Source organism: Pongo abelii, chromosome 1, assembly GCF_028885655.2.
Source record: "Pongo abelii isolate AG06213 chromosome 1, NHGRI_mPonAbe1-v2.0_pri, whole genome shotgun sequence".
Taxonomy (NCBI): domain Eukaryota; kingdom Metazoa; phylum Chordata; class Mammalia; order Primates; family Hominidae; genus Pongo; species Pongo abelii.
Window position 1 is genome coordinate 233,022,874 of NC_071985.2, and position 20,922 is coordinate 233,043,795.

Here is a 20,922-nt window from a genome sequence, read left to right on the forward strand (position 1 = left end):
ACTCTGTAACTAAGTGTGTGTAAAGGCATGAAAGCAGAGACCTAAGATTCACTCCCAGAAGCCAGGGAAGAAAGAACAAAGCAAACCCAAAGCCAAAAAAGGGAAATAAAGACAAATACAGAAATCAATGGCATTGAAAGCATGAGAAAAATGGAGAAACTTAACAATATCAAAAGCTGATTTTTTCCCTAAAAGATTGGAAAGATTGACAAACCTCTACCAAGAATGGTCAATTTTAACAAAGAAGAAAGAGCCAGGTGAGGTGGGTGGTTCACACCTGTAATCCCAGCACTTTGGGAGGCATAGGTGAGAGGACTGCTTGAACCCAGGAGTTTAAGACCAGCCTGGGAATCATAAGGAGACCCCATCTCTACAAAAAAAAAAAAAAAAAAAAATTAATGAGCTGGGCGTGGTGGCTCGAGCCTGTAGTCCCGGCTACTCGGAAGGCTGAGGTGGGAGGATCGCTTGAGCCCAGGAGGTTGAGGCTGCAGTGAGCTGTGCTCACACCACTGCACTCCAGCCCAGGCGACAGAGACCTGTTTGAAAAGCAAACAAACAAATAGAAAGATGAGCCGGGCACGGTGGCTCACGCCTGTAATCCCAGCACTTTGGGAGGCCAAGGTGGGCGGATCACTTGAGGTCAGAAGTTTGAGACCAGGCTGGCCAACATGGTGAAACCCCGTCTCTACTAAAAATACAAAAATTAGCCAGGCGTGGTGGCGGGTGCCTGTAATCCCAGCTGCTCAGGAGGCTGAGGCACAAGAATCGCTTGAACCCAGGAGGCAGATGTTGCAGTGAGCCGAGATCATGCCACTGCACTCCAGCGTGGGCTACAGAGTGAGACTCAATCTCAAAATAAAAAATAGATAGCACAAATCACCAATATCAAGAACAAAAGAGGCATTATTTCTAAGGATCCTATAGACATAGTAATAGACTATTGCCATCTCTGGTGGCTCACGCCTGTAATCCCAGCACTTTGGGAGACTGAGGCAGGAGGATTATTTGAGCCCAGGAGTTCAAGACCAGCAACATCATGCTTCAGTTTTGTTTCATAGCAAGACCCTGCCTCTACAAAAAATCAAAAAATTTGACAGGTGTGGCAGCACTTGCTTGTGTTCCAGCTACTTGGGAGGCTGAGGTGGGAGGATGGCCTGGGCCTGGGAGACTGAGGCCGTGGTGAGCTGAGGTCACAGCACTTTGCTCCAGCCTCGGTGACAGAGCGAGACCATGTTCAAAATAATAGGAGACTGATGAACAATTTTAGGCCAGTAAATGTAGCAATTTCAATGCAGTGGATAAACTCTTGGAAGAATATAACTTGTTAAAAGCGACGGAAATCTGCATGGTCCTCTTTCTGTTTAGGAAATTGAATTAATTACCAGAGAACCCACCTACCAAGAAAACTCCTGCAAATATACATGGTTTCCCAGTGAATTCTATCAAACATTCAAAGAAGAAATCACAATGTTCTTACACAGACTCTTTCAGAAAATAAAAGAGGAGGGGGAACGGGTGCTGTGGCTCCCACCTGTAATCCCAGCACTTTGGGAGGCTGAGGCAGGAGGATCACCTGAGGCCAGGAGTTCCAGACCAGCCTGGACAATATAGTGAGACCCTGTGTACAAAAAAAATTATACCTGTAGCCCCAGCTACTTGGGAAGCTGAGGTGGGAGGATCACTGGATCCCAGGAGTTCAAAGCTGCAGTGAGCCATGATCGCGCCACTACACTCCAGCCTGGCAACAGAGTGAGACCCTGTTTCTCTTTAAAAAAAGGAGGGCCTATTTCCCAGCTTGTTTTATGAGGCAATATAACCCAATACCAAAACCTGACAAAGACACCTAAAAAAAATTATAGACCACTATCCGTCATGAACACAGGCAAAAATCCTTACGAAGGTATTGGCAGGTGAAATCCAACAATAGCCTAAGAGGGCAGTACACCTCGGCCAAGCATGGTTTATCCCAGTGATACAAGGTTGTTTTGATTCATAAATCAATCTTTGTCGTTACCATATTACTAGAATAAAGATGGAAACGACGATCACTGAAATAGACGCAGAAAAGACATTTGGAAACATTTATACCTGTTTTATGATTTTTTAAAAAAAACCTCAGCAAACTAGGAATAGAAAGAAACTCCCTGAGTCTGATAAATGGACATCTATGAAAAACCTACACTAGACGTTGTACTTTTGATGGCGAAATATTGAGCATTTTATCCCTAAAATCAAGAACAAGGATGACACCCATTCTCACTCTTCTGTCCATTATTATACTCAAAGTCCCAGCCACTGCCATAAGGTAAGAAAAAAGGCAAATTGAAGTCACAAGGATTAGAAAGGAAGAAGTAAAACTGTATTTATTTGTAGATGACATGATTATTTATGTAGAGGATCCTAACAAAGCTACAGAGAATTACTAGAACTATTAAGTGAATTTAGCAAGATTTCAGAAATCAAGGCTAATGTGCAAAACTTTATCGTTATATAGTGGCAGCAAACTATTGGAACATGAAATCAGAAATTACATTCTATTTGTAATAACAAAAAGTAAAATAGTAATTATCTTAACAAAAGATATACAAGATCTGTTCACTGAAAACTATAAACACTGCTGCGATACATTGAAGAAGATGCGGAGGGATGAACAGAGACAGCATGTCCGTGATGAAAAGACTCAATCCTGTTAAAACATCAGTTCTCCCAGTCAAAATCGCAGCAGGCTTTATTGTAGGAATCGACACAATGAGTCTAAAATAGGAAACACATGTGACCTGGAATTGCCAAAGCAATTAATCAAAGCGGAGCTGATACATGCCCTGATTTCAAAGTTTCTATTCTACTTACGGCTTCAGTAATCCAGTCAGCCGCAGTGTCCCTGAAGAATAGACACATAGGTGAGCGGAACAGAATAGAAAGCCCAGAAATAGACCCCACCTCTAAGGTCCATTGATTTTCAGTGAAGATGTCAACGTAATTCCACATGGAAAGAAAAGTCTTTTTAGCAACTGTTTATACATAAGGAAAGAAATGATGCTTGACCTGCATTTCACCATACGCAAAGGTGACTCAGAATGCGAAAGCTAAAACCGTAACACTTCTGGAAGAAAGCAGTAAATCTTAGTGACCGTGAGGCCAAGGCAGAGATTTCTTAGGACATAAAAACAAGAGCCACAAAAGGAAAAATGGATGCATTCAATTTTATTAAAAATTTCATTAAAATTAAAAACATTTACTTTTCAAAAGATGTCCATAAAAAAATGATAAGACGGGGGCCGGGCAAGGTGGCTCATGCCTGTAATCCCAGCACTTTGGGAGGCCAAGGCGGGCGGATCACAATGTCAGGAGATCGAGACCATCCTGGCCAACATGGTGAAACCCCATCTCTACTAAAAATACAAAACATTAGCTGGGCGTGGTGGTGGGCACCTGTAGTCCCAGCTGCTTGGGAGGCTGAGGCAGGAGAATGGCGTGAACCCGGAAGGCGGAGCTTGCAGTGAGCTGAGATTGCGCCACTGCACTCCAGCCTGGGTGACAGAGCAAGACTCCGACTCAAAAAAAAAAAAAAAAAAAAGAAAAGAAAAGAAAATGGTAAGACAAACCACAGGATGGAAGAAAATATTTGCAATACATAAGTCTGATGAAGAATATGTGTTTTAGCTGAGCGTGGTGGTGACGCGCACCTGTAGTCTCAGCTACTCGGGAGGCTGAGGTAGGAGTATCGCTTAAGCCCTGGAGGTCAAAGCTGCACTGAGCCACGATCCTGCCACTGCACTCCAGCCTGGGCAACAGAGTGAAACCCTATGTCCCCCACCCCCACCAAAAAAAAAGGTATATGTTACAACTCCACCCAATTAAACAAAATGGGCAGGAGACGTAAGCAGGCACTTCAGAAAAGAAGATATATAAGTGGCTAATAAACACATGGAAAGATGCCATCATTAGTCTTCAGGGAAACGCAAATTGTAACAACGCAGAGATACTCCTGCACATGCACGGACACCCTGTGTGCACCCACATCGCCAGTGGGAGGGTACACAGCACAGCCACCGTGGAAGACAGCTGCAGTTTCTTAGAAAGTTAAACGTGCACCTCCCTGTGAGCCAGCCACTCCACTCCCAAGAGAAATGAAGACAGATGTCCACATGAAGACATGTGCCAGGACCTCGGCCGCAGCTCCATCCAGTCACCAGGAACTGGGAGCAGCCCAGGCACCCACTGGCAGGTGATGGGCAAAGGCGGCGACGTTTGGCCACACGGTGGAAAATCCTCCGGCTGTGGAAAGGAAGAAAGTGCGGATAAAACAACATGGAAGGATCTAAAGGTCAGTGTGTGCACTTTGTAGAAGACCCTAGAAGATACAGCTGCAGTCCGGACAGCTCCTGGGTGCCGGAAGCCCGGGCTTGTGGGGGCCGCAGCGAGTGCTGGCAGCTGCGCGGGACCAGGCACCGTCCCGGCTGTGGTGGCAGCTTCAAGGGGGTGGTCAGACTCACCCGCTTGTGTACTTTACACGGATGTGGTTTAGTGTATGTAAAGTACACCTCCATAAAGTTGACTAAATAGCAGATGAAAGTGTTGATTGAAATCTTGGACTTCTGGTTCCTGAATCGAAATGATGTTTTGTGACTTAATGTGGCCCTCAGGATGCCCTTTAACCAGAGAGGGAACAGAAGGGTCTGTGATGCCTGGAGTTTTCCACCAAGCAGAGGAAGACGGTCTCTGCTGGGCAAATGTTAAAGGGACAAAAGGAAAAACTAAGACTTGATCGCACTCTGAGGGTGGGGCGAGCAGCGTGTCTGTGACTTCAACACCTTCCATCTAAAAGGATTTCACATCAGAGAGAGGAGGAGCTGAATCAGAATCAGAGGAGAGCATGCTTTTTTTTTTTTTTTTTTTTTTTTTTTTTTTTTGAGACAGAGTTCCCCTTGCACAGGCTGGAGTGCAGTGGTGTAGTCTCGGTTCACTGCAGCCTCCACTTTCTGGGCTCAGGTGATCATCCCACCTCAGCATCCTGAGTAGCTGGGACCTCAGGCTCCCGCCACCAGGCCCGACTAATTTTAAACTTTGTAAAGACGGGCTGTGTTGCCCGGGCCTGTCTCCAACTCCTGAGCTCAAGCATTCCGATCACCCCCACCTTCCAGAGTCCTCTGGCAGGCTCACACCTAGGCAGCCTGGTCAGTTTGTGAGGCCATGACCTGAATCCAGCATGGAATGGGTGACAGAGTGGACCGTCCCTGTGCGGAGACTGGAGCTGTGTCCTCCAGGGCCTCCGTCTCCCTGCTGCTCACAGCCCTTGTCCCAGGACCCTGGCCTAGGCCCATCAAGAAGCGCCCCACAGGCCTGGCTGGGCCTCAGCCCCTCTCGGGGTAACTTGCCAGGGAGGCGCCTGAGCCAGTGCAGTGATACCACTTGAGGGTTTGTGCGCCTGGCAGGCGTTTCCTCCCTTTAGTTAGGAAGGCAGGGCCATGGGGCCAGGTCCCGTGGCTAGAAGTGCAGGGGAGAGAGAGGGGGTTTGTGCGGGAGGACCGGTGCCCACCACGTGCAGCCTGGGCCACTGAGCTCCGTACCTGGTCCCTGAGCAAAGGCCGGGCCGAGGGCCTGTATCCCAGGCACTGTCACCCGCAGGAGGCCAGGAGGCCAGGAGGCCAGCTCGGGGGAAACACTCGTGGAGACAGCCCTGCCGAGGCCCCCACAGCCCAGGGACGGCCCCTCCAGGACGCCCTGCTCGACAGCCAGGGGCCAGCAAGGGTGTGGACAGAGGGCCCGGACTGGACCCAGACTCCGCACTGTAGGCCACGGCCCACCTGGGTTGCCCTCGCGTGACCATGGCCTCACCTGCTGTCTTCATCTGCAGGACGGGGCCGGGGTCTGCAGGGCTCAGCTGAGCTCATGAGCTCCCAGAGCTAACCCCTGACCACCCAGGCAGGCAAAGGGCTGATGTCGGTAGCCCCCATCCTGGAGGGGCAGGTAAGGCCCCGCCTACACCTCGCCCCACCTGTGCCTCCAAAGGCCCCAAGCCTTCACTCTTTCGCCCCACCTCCATTTGGCTCCACCCTCCCTGCCATGGCCCGGCACCATCTCCATTTAACTCAGTCATTTGCCGCGGCCCCGCCCCACCCCATCTCCATTTAGCCCCACCCTCCCTGCCTCAGCCACGCCCATCTCCATTTGGCCCCACCCTCCCTTCCTCAGCCCCACCCCATCTCCATTTAGCCCCACCCTCCCTGCCACAGCCCCGCCCACTTTCATTTGGCCCCACCCTCCACCACAGCCCCACCCATCTCCATTTGGCTCCGCCCTCCTTGCCTCGGCCCGCCCCCCCAACATCTCTCGACCCACTTTCATTTGGCCCCACCCTCCCTGCCTCGGCCCCACTCCATCTCTTTGGCTCCGCACACTCCTCGCTGTTGCAGGCTCTGCGCATCTGCTCCTGGCATGGCGCTGCGGCACCTCGCCCTCCTGGCTGGCCTTCTCGTGGGAGTCGCCAGCAAGTCCATGGAGAACATGGTAGGTGCCCCCGTCACGTGTCCAGGCGGCCTAAGCCAGAGCCTCTGTGGAGGGCGGTGGGCCCTTCCCCTAGAGGGTCTAACCCTTCGACCTTTAGGACACTGATGTCCCAGCCCCAGAGGTGCTGACCAGGTCCACTGTTGGGGTCAGAGGGGCCTGTGCCTCACAGAGGGGAGCCCTCTGCTGCCTGCCGGGTGAGCACCTGCTCAGGAATGGCTGGGACAGGTGGGGCCCCCACAGTGAGGCATCCGGCCCGCAATGGGAGTAGCTCTGCCAGCGGTGACAGCACAGCACGCTGCGCGTTGCTATCGGGGAGTGTAGCTGCGGCGGCTCCAGACTCCCAGGCGGAGCAGGTGGAGGGTGGGGACCCCTCACTAGCCTGCCTGGGGCGTTTGAGGGACTGGACCTGGGCCCCTCCCTGGCGGTGTGGATTCTCTCCCGCACTCCGCAGTCACCCCTGGACGCCGTCACCGTTCACTGCATTCAGGTCACGAGAACAGCACAGCTGTGATCAACACACAAGCTGAGGGCACCCTGAGCCCCCCAGGCCTGTCCAGTCTGCCTGTGGTCAGGGAATGGGCCCTCACACACACCGTAAGTGCCAGCACCCAGCGCACCTGTGCAGCACCTGGGCACTCGGGCGTGAATTCGTCCCCTGAAATGCCAGCCAGGCCCGGGCACTTCCTCTGTGGGGTCAAGCGGAAACTCCTGATGGAGGGCCTCCAGAGACTCGCAGAGAATGTTGGTGGTGCTGCCATGGCCTGTGGGTGCTGCCTCCTGGGGGTGGTTTACTTTTCCAGGCCCAGCTTTTCCTTGGAGACCGCCCACCCGGGGTCCCACAGGGATGTGCACTGTGGCCGTGAGTCCCCTCCTCGCTCCCAGGCCCATGGGACAGAGGGCCACCCGATGCTGACTCCAGAAGAGGCCGGAGCTGCGGGCGTTGAGATGTGCTCACACGGCACCCCTCAGCCACTGCTGCTGTGGGCATGAGCCTGCCTGGCAGGCGCGTCCTGGAGTTTCACTGCCGTGTCCCCTCCAGGCCCAGCTGCCCGAGTGCTGTGTGGATGTGGTGGGCGTCAACGTCAGCTGCCCAGGCGCAAGCCTGTGTGGTCCAGGTAAGCCGCTTTGTCCCAAGCAGATTCCAGACCAGCCACTGAGCCACTGGCGTGTGTGTGCCCAGGTCCCTCCCCTCGGTGACAAGGACAGTGCTCATCTGTGCTGTGGGACCGGGGGATTGGATGGGGCAGTGAGGGCTGCGAAGCTTGGGGAAGGACATCTGAGCCTCCTTTCTGGCGGGCAGCCTTGAGCGGCAGCCTCGTGAGAAAACTGGCCTAGCAGAGGACTGGGAGCAGAGGCAGGAGCTGAGATCAGAAAGGTGCTGGGAGAAGGGTCTGGGGGAGTGGCCCATGAGCTCAGCCATTCTCACGGGGCAGTCCTGGCTCCAGAGACCTCTGGCAAAGCCCAATACATTTTTGCCCGTCCATGCTGGGGTAGAGGTGCTGCTGGCCCCTGGTGTGTGGAGTGGAATGCCAATCAACAGGACGCCGCCAGAGGTTGCCGGCCTGTGTCAGCGTGCCACGGGCAGGCCCTGTTCATCAGAGATTCTGGGAGACTGTGGAAGGGACTGTCTGGGGGCAGCTGGATGTCAGGAGGTTGAGGCTGGTGGGGGCAGCCAGTGGGAGCAGCCAGGGGAGGGGAGGACAGAGTGAGAAGGTGCAAGGGCTACTCCTTGGCGGCTCTTGGTGGACTTGGGGCTGAGATGCCCAGGCTGTACCTCCAAGGGCCTTGACACTCCCATCCTGGGGGTCCAGCCCTCACATGATGGAAGAACCCAGAAGGGCTGCTCCTGGGGACCCAGGGGCCTCGAGGAGGGCGTGGTCACGACGGAGGCTGTGGCAGCCCCTGAGGCTGGGCGTGGGGGTCCGAGGCTGGGCGTGGGGGTCCGAGGCTGGGTGTGGGGGTTGGGGAGCCCACAGGAAGGCAGTGATGACATCTGAGGCACAGCAGGGGAGAAGGAGGAGGGCACCGCTCTGAGGGAGAACAGAGGGGCTGGGAGGAAGCTGAGCACCTTGGGGCCCCTCATCCTCTGATGCTGAAGCCCTGGTGGCCGGGTGAATGCTGGGGCCGTGGCGTCTCCTGTGAGGGACTGTGTACCCCAGGCACTGCGTGGGCACAGGCAGCTATGCAGCAGTCACGGTGCCCGTGGAGGGGCCAGGCCAGCGGGTCGTGAAGTCCAAGGGCCGAGGCGGCCCCATGCACAGGCGCAGGGTGGAAACCGTCGGGCACGTGTGGGGAGGGGCCGGGCCTGTGGTGTCAGATACGCTTCTCCCTGCGTGCGGCCCCGCCGTCGGCGGCTCTTAGAGAAGCCGGGTCACATCTCCGCTCGGGGAGGCAGTGGGCACTTCTAGGGACAGCGCTGCATTGGTGTTTGGCTCCCTGCCGTGGACTCTGTTCTTCGGCCTCCGGGGCAGAGACTCTCAGACGGAGCGAGCCTCGCTGAAGTCCTCCCAAGCCCTGTGCCAGAAGATGCCAGGAGATAGAGGCTGCCCCCAGTGCTGGGAGAGCGCAGCTCCACCTGGTAGGACTGAGCGGGTGGACTTCCATTCTCCCAAGAGGTGTCTGCAGAGTGACCCCTGTCACAACCGTGCCGGGGTCTCGGGCCCACTCTCCACCACGGTGTCACTGCGGCCCGTTTGTATTCAGATCAATCTGTGAGGAAGGGTCGAGGCATGTGGTCCACCCGTGGCCCGCACCAGCATCCGCACTGCAGTCGGCATCAAGAATGTGTCTACTCAGCTCTGGGCTGAGTGTTGGAGATATTTAGAAAGTCAAGGAGTAAGAGTCAATTCTTGCCCTTAAAGGCACCCTGGCCGGTGGGCAGAAATGAGGCTTCAGGCACAGAGTCGGCCTGTGGGGGAGTGAGGCTTCAGGCGCAGTGCCGGCCTCGGAGGGGAATGAGGCTTGGTTCTGCAGGATCTCCCGAGAGAGACCCGGGGGAGGGTGCCAGGGTGTGGAGGTGACAGATGGACCAAGGGTCGGGATCAGCTTGGGGCAGGAGGCTGTGCTGCTGGTGGGTGGGCCTATCCTGCCTGGGCGGCATGAGGGAACAGGGCGTGCGAGGCAGCCGCTCCAGGCACTGCAGATGGGGGTCCTGGGGGAGGCATGGGGGGTCCTGGGGGAGGTGTGGGGGGTCCTTGGGGAGGCGTGGGGGGTCCTGGGGGAGGTGTGGGGGGTCCTTGGGGAGGCGTGGGGGGTCCTGGGGGAGGTGTGGGGGGTCCTGGGGAGGCGTGGGGGGGTCCTGGGGGAGGCCTGGGGCAGGCGTTGCAGTGGGGGTTCTTGGGGAGTGTGTGGGGTGAGGGCCGGGTGGTGGAAGCCGGGCCCAGCCTCCAGTCCTGCAGAGCACGAGACCCCCCCACAGGCCTGTTCATTTGGGATGCTGCTGCCTACCGCTCTCTGAAGTGCACAGTGTGGAGTACTCAGGGTCGGGGTGCTCAGGGCCGGGGTGCACAGCGTGGAGTGTGCAGCGTGGGGTGCTCAGGGCCCCGCCATGCTCCCTGGGGGTGTCCTTGTCTGCCGCCCACCCATCCTCCAGAGCACGTTAGTATCCGGAATGAAAGTTATCTCACCAATTCAAATAGAGAATCATTCCCAGGAGACCCAGCTGGTGTGGATTTTGCTTTGGCTGACATGCCCACATCCTCTGCCCCACGCAGGCTGTTACAGGCGCTGGAACGCGGACGGGAGCGCCAGCTGCGTCCGCTGTGGGAACGGAACCCTCCCAGCCTACAACGGCTCCGAGTGTAGAAGCTGTAGGTCTGCCTGGCTCCCCCCGGCTCCCTTCTCACAGCTCCAGCTGTGGGAGACACTGTGGAAGTTGCTGTCAGTGTCCCCACCTTGCCCCAGAGCCACTGTCCCCTGGGGAACAGCCCTGGGAGCCCCCTCTTCCCGAGTCCACTGGGCCACTCAGGACAGCTCTGTGTTGAGGGCTGCTCCGCCCCCTCAGCCCCTCGCTTTCATATTTCTGGCCTGAGATCCCCTTCAGGGTGCGCGTGGGTGTCCCTGTGGGCTCCGTGCACACAGGCTTCCCACAGCTCTGCTCTCCCACAGTCGCTGGCCGGGGTGCGCCATTCCCCATGAACAGAAGCTCAGGGACCCCCGGGCGGCCACATCCTGGTAAGTCTCAGCAGGCCACAGCCACCTCTGCCGGTGTCCTGGGGGCTGGGGGCCATCGGAGCCAGTGCAGACCCTGACCCCTGACGCAGCCACAGCAGGCTCAGGGTCTGCAAAACAGCCAGAGGGGAGTGCGGCAGCCCCTGCAGCTTGGGTTCAGCTGGTGTGGGTGGGGGACGTTGGGGGCGTCATGGGGGGCTCTGCCACATCTCTAAAGGGCCGTAGTTAGGGGAGGCCCTGATGGCCACACCGCACACTCTCAGGGTCACACTCACGGCTCACAGCCACACTGCACGCTCTCAGGTTCACACTCACGGCTCACAGCCACACCGCACGCTCTCAGGTTCACACTCACGGCCCTGAGCTGTCCTAGGTCCATTGCTGACTGAGTGGCAGTGTTTTAGGGTAGGGTTGGCCTAGATGGGCTCCTGGCCTCCTGTGGCTCTGTGCTGGGGCTAGAAGGAGCAAGGCCCCCAAGCCTGGCAAACACGTTGCCTGTGTCTCAGGGTTGGGGAGTCTCCTCCCCAGCATCTCAGAGCACACCCAGCAGCCATCCCCAACTGTCCCGAGCCCCAGGCCAGCAGCCCTGGCCTGTCCTGGCCCAGGCAGGTGGAGGCGAGTGGGGTACAGGAGCATCTGCTGCCAGCTTGAGGCTCTGCCCTGTGTGGGGGCCCCAGGGCCTGTGCTGAGCCCGGAGGAAGGAACAAGTCTGAGAATCCCCTGGCTTTCGAGGGCAACTGAAATCGGAGAGGCATTTCCACAGAGCCTGGCCAGGGTCAGCCCCTGTAACACTCCCAACATCTGAGCTCCTGCGAGAAGCTGAGGCCGGGGCAGGTGGTAACTTTCCCAGACCCCACGGCCAGATGTCCAGGCATGGCTGAGCCTGCAGGGATGACCCAGGCCCATGGGCACCCACAGCCGGTCCCTTGAGGCTCAGGCGTGTTCAGGGAGCAGCGAATCTGCCGTGTGCAGGGGGCACCGGGGGCCAGGCGAGGAGCCAGGGCCGCCGTCCTGCCCGTCCGCTCAGCGGTGTCTGTTTGCAGGGGCTTCGCGCGTGGCCGCCTCCCTCTTCCTGGGCACCTTCTTCATCAGCTCCGGCCTCATCCTCTCCGTAGCTGGGTTCTTCTACCTCAAGCGCTCCAGTAAACTCCCCAGGGTCTTCTACAGAAGAAACAAAGGTATCTCCCGGACCAGCACCTGCCTCACGGGAGGGCACAGGGCAGGTGGGATCCAGCTGTGGAGATGGGCCTGAGACCGGAGTGTCCCAGAGGCCAGAGCAGACTGGCAGAGGCCAGGAGGGAGCAGGGCCTGTCATATGGCTTTTGGGTCCCGGTGTGAGAAGACCCATTACTTCCCGGAAACAGCCGTGTGTGGATTTGAAGGGTCGAAGCACCAAGGGGCCTTCCTCGGGGCCCAGAACCTCTGCTGGAGCCCTCTTCCGGCAGAGGCATCTCCCCGAGGCCCTCAGGGCATCACGAGGGGCAAGTGGAGCGGGGCCAGGTGGCTCTCGGCGGCTTGGACTTGCCTGGGCTCCTCCAGCAGCCATGGTCCCTCCTCCTCTCTCCTGGGGTCAGGGCTGGCCAGGCTGGTGCAGGGCCTACACCCCAGCCTACACCACCACACAGTACACACAGTCACCCCGGGCCTGGGCATTGACCCTTTCCCACTGGAGAGACGGCGTTGTGACTGTGGCACCTTCAGGCGGGGGCGGGTTCTGAGCAGGGTCCATGGTGCCTGCCCTCGTTGTCCAGGGCCGGCCCCCGCAGGGTCCCTTCCAGGCAGATGGTCCAGCCAGCAGATCGGACCCCGAGGTGAGCACTTGGCCAGACTGTCATAGCCAAGCTGGGGTCTCCTCCCAGGTCTCTGGGCAGCCCCACCTGGCTGTTGTGAGACCCCTGTCCACCCCTGTCAACCTCTCTCGGGGTCCCAGGGCCCAGCCTCCAGTCGGGAGCCCGCTGCCAGGGCTGCTGCACAGCCAGGCACCGAGAGGCCCTGGCCTGCTCAGCATCTCTGCCTATGGGCACCCTTGGAGGACGGCAAGGCTCAGGGCTTGGTCAGCCCTGGTGGCTACGGGACAAGGAGAAGCCAGGTTGGCCACGATGCCACGGCACCCCCATCGTGGGGGCACCATGGAGGCAGAAGCCCACGGCCCTGGGGCTCAAAGCCACCTCGTGCCTGAGGCTCCTCCTGGGAGGGTGGGAGGGCAGCCCTTCCCCTGGGACCCTGGAGCCTGGGGAAACGCTTCTCATGAGGGGGCTTGTCCCCTCTGCTGAGGCGGGAAGGTGGGTCCAGGGAGCGGGGACTCACCTGGGGTGCTAGGGAGGCCCCCGCACCCGTGTGTGCCCCGGAGGAATGTGGCAGGGCCGAAGGCCAGGCTGACGGCACCGCAGGGAGAGGTGGGGGGAGACCCTGCAGCCCCCGGGGCCTCTGCTGCTCTGCAGACGCCACACCAGGCTGAGGCTGAGACAGCTCCTTGCCCTGCTGTCTGCCCTGCTGTCCCGTGGACGCCGCACCGGGCTGAGGCTGAGGCAGCTCCTCGGCTCCAGGGTGACTCTCCGCTTTCTTCCCCACAGCCCCGGCCCTGCAGCCTGGCGAAGCCGTAAGTAACCCGTGTCATCCGGGCTGAGTGTCCCCGGCCGCGTGTGCCTGTGCTGGGCCATCCCAAGTCCTCACTCTGCCTTTCTCTCCTTTTCAAGGCTGCAATGATCCCCCCGCCACAGTCCTCAGGTAACAGCAGCTGTCGCATCCCCCTGTGGGGTTTCCCATCTCTGGGCCAGTCCCAGGGTGCTCTGTGGGTTTGTCCTCAAACAAACGTGTTTGCCTGGCTCTGGATCTTGGCCGCCCCTGCCCGGGTCCCCAGGAGACCCACCCACGAGGCAGGGCCAGGGCCAGATTTGGCGGCGCCCCCTGCTCTGGATCTCAGCTGGATTTGGCCGGTGCCCCCTGCCCGCCCCCTTTAATCCCCGTGACTTCCATGCTCTTTCCTGTTCCTGAGAAGTGGGGTCTGCAGGAAACGAGGACCCACCATGACAGGGCAGATCCCCAATACCTGCCCCTTCTTTAAGTCCAGCTCCACCCGAGGACAGAGGCAGCCGGCCTCTGCCAGGCCCCCCTGAGCAGCCATCGCTTCAGTGGTGCTGGGTCAGGCGGACCCAAGAGTCAGCCCGGTTACGACCCATTTTATGTGCGGGGCCACGGCCACAGAGAGGCTGAGTGACTGGCCCACGGCCACAGAGAGGCTGAGTGACTGGCCCACGGACACACAGTTCCAAGGCCATGAGCAGAGTTCACCCAGCCTCCGTCCCCCTGAGCAGAGGTCTCTCATGGGGGCAGGTGACAGTGCCTCTGGGGACAGACAGTTCTCCATCAAGGCTGGACCTGCCCCGTCCCTAAAGCAGCCCTGTCTGCAAGTGCCCAGCAGACCCCACGGTGCCCGAGTGCCCCGGGGCTGCCGGCTTCAACAGCAGACCTTTAATCTGACCGTCCTAGAGTTCAGAAGTCCAAAACCAAGGGGCAGGCAAGGCCACACGCTTCGCGAGGCTCCGGGGAGGACCCTGTCTGCCTTCCCAGCCCCTGCCTGCCTTCCCAGCCCCTGCCGGCTCAGGCGTCTGTGGCTGCGTTGCCCGTCTCTGCCCCCTGGTCCCACGGCGTCTCCCCCACCTCTGCGTCTTCTCTCTCCACCTGCCTCTCAGGTGGGCCCTGGCCGTTGATTCAGGGCCTGCCCAGGGAACCCTGGGCGATCACACCTGAGACCCTGATGTAACCCTCTGCAAAGCCCCTTCTTCTAAATAAGGTCACATTCGAGGTCTTGGGGCTACGGCCTGCTTGTCGCCCCCTGAGGTGCATGATGCTCTGGGACCCACATCTCTGTCTTCGGGGATAGCCTGGCCCTTGTCCAGGCCCCGGGGCCCAGGGTGTAAATGAGAGGACGCAGCCGGGCAGGAGGAAGCCGTCCCTTTCCCGAGCCGGAGCTCTGAGGGCGCCTTAGGGGCAGGGGGCATCTGGGTTCCCACCTGGTCAGAGTAAACAGCCCTGGGCGCCTGGCTCCCGAGAGCCTCCGGTGAGGGCTGAGGCCTGCACTGTCCCTGCTGTCCAGGTCCCACTCTGACCCCGCCTGTCTCTGACCCATTTCAGTACGCAAGCCGCGCTACGTCAGGCGGGAGCGGACCCTGGACGGGGCCACGGACCCCGCTGCCTTCTCGGCGGAGGCCCGTATCAGCAATGTCTGACCTGGAGGCCGAGACCGCGCCACGCACTTGGCGGCAGGGACCCGGAGGCCGACCCCTTGGCGGGAACCCAGCACAAAGGGTTGGCATTGCCCGGCGCCTGGGACAGTCCTGGGCACAGCCTCAGCTCTGAGTCCCTCCGTCTCCCAGCGACAGACGCCAAGGGGTCCCGGGACAGTCCTGGGCACAGCCTCGGCTCTGAGTCCCTCCGTCTCCCAGCGACAGACGCCAAGGGGTCCCGGGCCGCCTGAGGCTCCTTCCCACCACAGCCATCTCGTTTATCGGACCAGGAGCAGGCATCCGTGAGACCTCAGAGCTTCAGATCAAGGCCTTGGGGGGTCTGGGCCCCCAGGAAATACGGTGAGGCCCCAGCGCCTGCAGCCAAGATGGAGGCCTGGCTCAGGCAGCCAAAGCTGGCATGATCTGTGGGGCAGGCGCCGCTCTGCCTAGAAAAGCCAGGGGCTCCGCTGCCATGCCCTCCGGAGCCCACGACGGGCAGGACACCTCCAGCACCACCGCACCCCGTGGCCCGAGACCCCTCTGGGGACAGTGAGGCTGGTCCTCGTGCCGTTCCAGCTGGTGCCCAGCCAGTGGGCAGGACGCAGCCTAGGAACCAGCTGCCTGAGACCAGGGTGCCTCTGGGCTGTCCCCCTGCGTGGCGGAGACCCCAAGCACGCAGCCACCCATTTCCGGAGCTGCAGGATAGAGCTTCCTCTGGATCTCTTTGTTTTTAAGCAGAAATTCATTGTGCAGAAAAGTCCTCCAGAGCTCTGCGGCCCCGCTCGGATCCGCTGGACCCCCGTGCCTGGCTGATCCCTGCCCACGTAGGGCAGGCCCACATCTAACCCCCACAAGTCACTGCCTCACTGGACCTGCCGAGGCTGCCCTGGTGCTGTCTGAGGCGCTGTCTGAGTCCTGGGGTCCCTCCTGGAGTTGCTGGGAGAAAGGCGCCGTTGTGGCCGCCTCCCGCACGCCAGGCTTGGGGCTCCACTGTGGGTCTCAGATGCCCTGCGGTACCGGCACTGTCTGCTTTAGCATCGGATCCCCATCTGAGGGGTGGCCTGGCCTTCGGGGTCCCCACGCTCCTTTGCGAAGTCCGCTGTGGGTGCCATCATGGTCTCCGGGACCTGGGCCAGCGGGAACGTGGGGGGCCCTGAGTGCTGATATAAAGTCGGCATTACGCAAGCTGCGTTCCGAGCTGCTCTCTCCGGTAGGATCCTCTGTTCTCTAAGTGCGGGTCGGGGAGCAAAGTCCCCGCCAGGCTGGCGCCACGCACTCCGCCACCATGTGCTGGGGCAAGGAGGTGGGACGGGGGTGGAGAAGAGTTCACGTTGGGGCTGCCTGGTTGGGGCCCTGAGAGCCACGAGCACAGGGTGCCCCCCGCCCCCCGCACATTTTCTGCCACAGGCCCGTTCCCCGGATGCAACCTGTGCAGGTGGGACCTGCGGCCCCCGACCCCCCAGCTCGGACTGAGGTGGGACAGAGCGTGGGTGTGCGTTTCCATCAGCCAGCCGGGCTGCGTGAGGGCTGCAGACACGGGCCCCAGGAGGGCTGCCATGGCCATTCGGGGAGCAGCACTGTGGGGGTGTTTGCTGACACGTGATGGGCCTGGCCAGAGAGGGCCGAGCTGGGGCGGGACTGGCCTCGAGGGGCAGAGGGCCCGGGCACCAGGACGCCAGAGCGCTCGCCCTGCTCTCGTAACCGTACCCTCCACCCAGGCAGAAACGTCCACTGCCTGGAGGGTCGTGTCCTTACACACCTGCGTCCCCGTCCCTGAAAACCCCCAGCCTGAGCTTTGCAGCCAGGGAGTGCCTGGGGGAGCACTGGCTCTGCCCTGGGCCCAAGAAGTGTCCTGAGGCTGGGAGGGTCACCTGGTCCTGGGGAGAAAGGGAGGGACTGGACAGCCCAAGGCCACTCTGAGCCCAGTACCAACCGCCCCACCTGATGCCCTGGGCCACGCCCCTGTGACGCGGGAGCCCCAAGACTCCTCCTGTGGGGAAGGAGACGGACCGAGGTGGGGGCGGAGGGAAGGAGACAGGGACCGAGGTGGGGGCAGAGGGAAGGAGACAGGGACCGAGGTGGGGGCGGAGGGAAGGAGACAGGGACCGAGGTGGGGGTGGAGGGAAGGAGACGGACCGAGGTGGGGACGGAGGGAAGGAGACAGGGACCGAGATGGGGGCGGAGGGAAGGAGACGGACCGAGATGGGGGCGGAGGGAAGGAGACAGGGACCGAGATGGGGGCGGAGGGAAGGAGACAGGGACCAAGATGGGGGCGGAGGGAAGGAGGGAAGGAGACGGACCGAGGTGGGGGCGGAGGGAAGGAGACAGGTACCGAGATGGGGGTGGAGGGAAGGAGACGGGGACCGAGGTGGGGGTGGAGGGAAGGAGACGGGGACCGAGGTGGGGGCGGAGGGAAGGAGACGGGGACCGAGGTGGGGGCGGAGGGAGGGAGACGGGGACCGAGGTGGGGGTGGAGGGAGGGAGACGGGGACTGAGGTGGGGGCGGAGGGAAGGAGACAGGGACTGAGGTGGGGATGGAGGGAAGGAGTCCACGTCCCCCTGGAAACTCCACTCCTGCATTTGCACCAGGCTGGGCGTCTGGTTTGGAGGATAAAATCAGAAACAGGCACGGACAGCAGGTCCAGTCTGGCAGGCTCTGGAGGCCAGGCCAGACACAGGCACCTCCCAGCCCACCCTCTGAGCAGCCCCCCAGGCCCCATCTCTCAATTCTGGGTCCCCTCCCTCTCCTCCCACCCAGTGGGGCCCAAACCAAAAACCCAGGGTCATCCTGACACCTCCACATACCCCCTCAGCTGGCTCCCCGCGTCCCCCACCTGCGCACTCGCGATTGGCCCTTGGCGGGCAGCACGTGGTCAGCCAGGACCTGTGGCAGCGAGGGGCACACCCTCCTCACCGGGCATGGGAGGGACGCACTGGCTGGGCCTCCTGCCCAGAGTGGACACTGAGCTGGGCCTAGAGTCGGCCCCATCACGTCAGGGGCAAAGCTAGACCCAAGCGCACGTCCCAGAGCCCTGCTCCCCCACACCAGCCTCCCCTCTGCACATCTGGGCTTTTGGGAAAGAAGTCCAGCCCCAGAACCAACAGAGCTGCTGCATTTGAGCCAATGGCTCAGCCCGGAGTGGGGTGGGGCGAGGCCGGGGGCCCCACAGCAGCCCAGGGCTGGAAGGCCCCTCCCCTCACCGGCCACACCACGTCCCCAGGCCTGGCAGTGCCGGGTGTGGCCCGTAACCCAGAGGCCTGGAGGGGAAAGGGTCCCTGAGAGGGCGTGAGGAGACCGAAAGTGAAGGAGGTGAGGGGTCAGGTGCTCATACCAGCATCCACGTCTCAAGCATGGGCACGTGTGCTCACACACACGCCCACACGCTCACCAGCCCAGCCTCCTGCCCACTGGCTGTGACGGAGGGGACCAGGCAGGCCTACCCGCTGCCCTGGACTCGGCCAGCCAAGCTGCTCTGCTGCCACCCCGAGCCTCCCGAGAGCCCTGGGAGACCGTCTGAGCTGAGAGAAGGGGAGCTGCTGGCTCCTCTCCTGCACAGGGAGGCCTGGCCCTGAGACCACACATTCCTCCGGCCTTTCCTCACCTTTGCCTCCCGCACGAGTGTCAGCCGGGAGCCCAGAGTGACCTCAGTGCCTGGATATTCCCAGGAGCTGTCAGGAGGACGTTCCCAGAGCTGCAGGGGCCCGGGAGCTTCCTGGCGGCGGCATGTGACCCGAGTCATGGTCCTCAGGAAGCAGGAGCCTCCAGCGAGCGCTTTCTGGGCCTCACAGTGGCTCCCCGCACGGAGTCCCCGTAGCCTCAGCCACCCCCCCATAGCCTCAGCCACCCCGCCGTAGCCTCAGCCTCCCCTCACGGAGCCCCCATAGCCTCAGCCACCCCTCAAAGAGCCCCCATAGCCTCAGCCACCCCTCAAAGAGCCCCCATAGCCTCAGCCTCCCCTCACAGAGCCCCCATAGCCTCAGCCTCCCCTCACAGAGCCCCCATAGCCTCAGCCACCCCTCACGGAGCCCCCATAGCCTCAGCCACCCCTCACGGAGTCCCCGTAGCCTCAGCCACCCCTCACGGAGCCCCCGTAGCCTCAGCCACCCCTCACGGAGCCCCCATAGCCTCAGCCACCCCTCACGGAGTCCCCATAGCCTCAGCCACCCCTCACGGAGCCCCCATAGCCTCAGCCACCCTGGACCCCCTCACAGAGCTCCCACCCCTCCCCAGCTCTTGAGTCCCCACCCCTCCCTGTCTGAACCCCCAGCCCCAGCCCTCGCCCCACTCTCTGAGCATCCACCCCTCCCTGTCTGAGCTCCCAAATCCCCTCTCTGAACCCCCCCAACCCCCGACTGACAGTCCTCATGGTACTGGCAGGGGTCCGGCCCTTCCTGAGCCCAAGTCTCCGTCCTCCTCTACGGGGTGTTGCCCGGCCTCTGCAGTCCTGGTTCCCACTTCCCAGCGTACCTTGGGCTCCAGGATGCCCGCGGCAGCACTGGGGGAGCCTCTGGGTCCCCACTGAGGGGTTGGCGGGCACCTGCAGGAGAGTTGCCTGAGGACAGTCTGTGGGGTGGCCCGGCCAGCTCTCCTACTAAGGTGGGTCCCTCACTGCCAGCCCCACCCAGTGTGACACCCCCCCAGGCTGGCGTGTGAGGTCCCAGCTCAGGTCCTACCCAGGCCTCACGACAGGGATGGGGCTGTGGCAGCCGGGTCGGACCTGCCCTTGCATGAGGTCCACTGGGCTGGGAGAGAAACGCCTCAGTGAGGTGGGGAGCTGGCAGCTGGACAGCCTGGGGGTGCAATTCTACACCAGGCCCTCGGGCCCGCAGCAGGGTGTGTGGGGGACAGGGGCAGCCCATGCCACTGGCTGCTCCTCTGGGACCCACACATCCTCCATCCCAGCCCTGCCAACCTCAGCACCCAGACTCTCAACCAGCTCCAGTCCTGGTCGTTGCACAGACCAGTCCTGTAGTCTGCTAGGGCATGTGGACACGACGTGTGTGTGTGTGGACACGGCATGTGTGTGTGTGTGGACATGGCAAGTGTGTGAGTGTGGATACAGCGTGTGTGTGTGGACACGGCAAGTGTGTGGACACGGCATGTGTGTGAGTGTGGACACGGCATTTGTGTGTGAGTGTGGACACGGCGTGTGTGTGGACACGGCAAGTGTGTGAGAGTGGATACAGCGTGTGTGTGTGTGGACACGGCAAGTGTGTGTGTGGACACGGCATGTGTGTGTGTGTGGACATGGCATATGTGAGCTTCCGGACATGGCGTGTGTGTGTGAACACAGCGCGTGTGTGAGAGCGTGTGGACACGGCGTGTGTGTGTGTGGACACGGCATGTGTGTGTGTGGACGTGGCGTGTGTGAGAGTGTAGACACGGCGTGTGTGTGTGTGGACATGGCATATGTGAGCTTCCAGACATGGCATGTGTGTGTGTGTGAACACAGCGCGTGTGTGAGAGCGTGTGGACACGGCACGTGTGTGAGTGTGAACACGGCACGTGTGTGAGAGCGTGTGGACACATGGCCCGTGTGTGAGAGCAACCACGTATGTGTGTGGATGAGGCAGGTGAGCACATGGGTGGGTGTGAGCAGGGAAGTGGCAGGAATGGGCTGTGAGGGCAGGCAGCAGTGAGCAAAGGGCAGGGGCAGGCTGGGCATAGGTTGTGGGGGGCTCAGGGGAGGGCCCCTGCTGGGAGGCCTACCCAGAAGCTCAGGGGCCACAGGGACCTGGAACCACGGTGAGCAGCTTCCAGCAGGTGCTTCAGCCTCCTGGGGCTGTAGGGAGAGAGGGCTTTTTCCAAGCACACACCCCAGCCCAGACCTGCCCAGGCTGCAGCGGCTGTGCTGACCCCTACCCAGCTCCGACCCTCACCCCTCCCTCCCTGCCCTCCAGCTGCCTGGCCCGCCAAGGAGAGGATGAAGCCAGCCAATCCCTCAGGCTTGCGGCCACACCCTTGGCCAGCACGACCCATAGGGTATAAATAGACCTGCTTGGGAGCCCACACCCG

General features: G+C 60.6%; 1 protein-coding gene across 7 annotated transcripts in view; it reads left to right on the forward strand.

Moving 5' to 3' along the window:
* Positions 1-16,091, forward strand: part of C1H1orf159 (chromosome 1 C1orf159 homolog) — a 38,467-nt gene extending 22,376 nt beyond the window's left edge. For 3 of the 7 annotated variants that reach the window (XM_054539705.1, XM_054539820.2, XM_054539767.2), the window contains 10 exons: positions 5,858-5,970; positions 6,417-6,510; positions 6,998-7,104; positions 7,550-7,625; positions 10,224-10,319; positions 10,618-10,683; positions 11,724-11,858; positions 13,254-13,279; positions 13,377-13,407; positions 14,815-16,091. In XM_054539705.1, coding sequence (XP_054395680.1) covers positions 5,941-5,970; positions 6,417-6,510; positions 6,998-7,104; positions 7,550-7,625; positions 10,224-10,319; positions 10,618-10,683; positions 11,724-11,858; positions 13,254-13,279; positions 13,377-13,407; positions 14,815-14,909 — 756 coding nt within the window. In that variant the 5' untranslated portion in view covers positions 5,858-5,940 and the 3' untranslated portion in view covers positions 14,910-16,091. 7 annotated transcript variants of the gene reach the window in all.
* Positions 16,092-20,922: the final 4,831 nt, after the last annotated feature.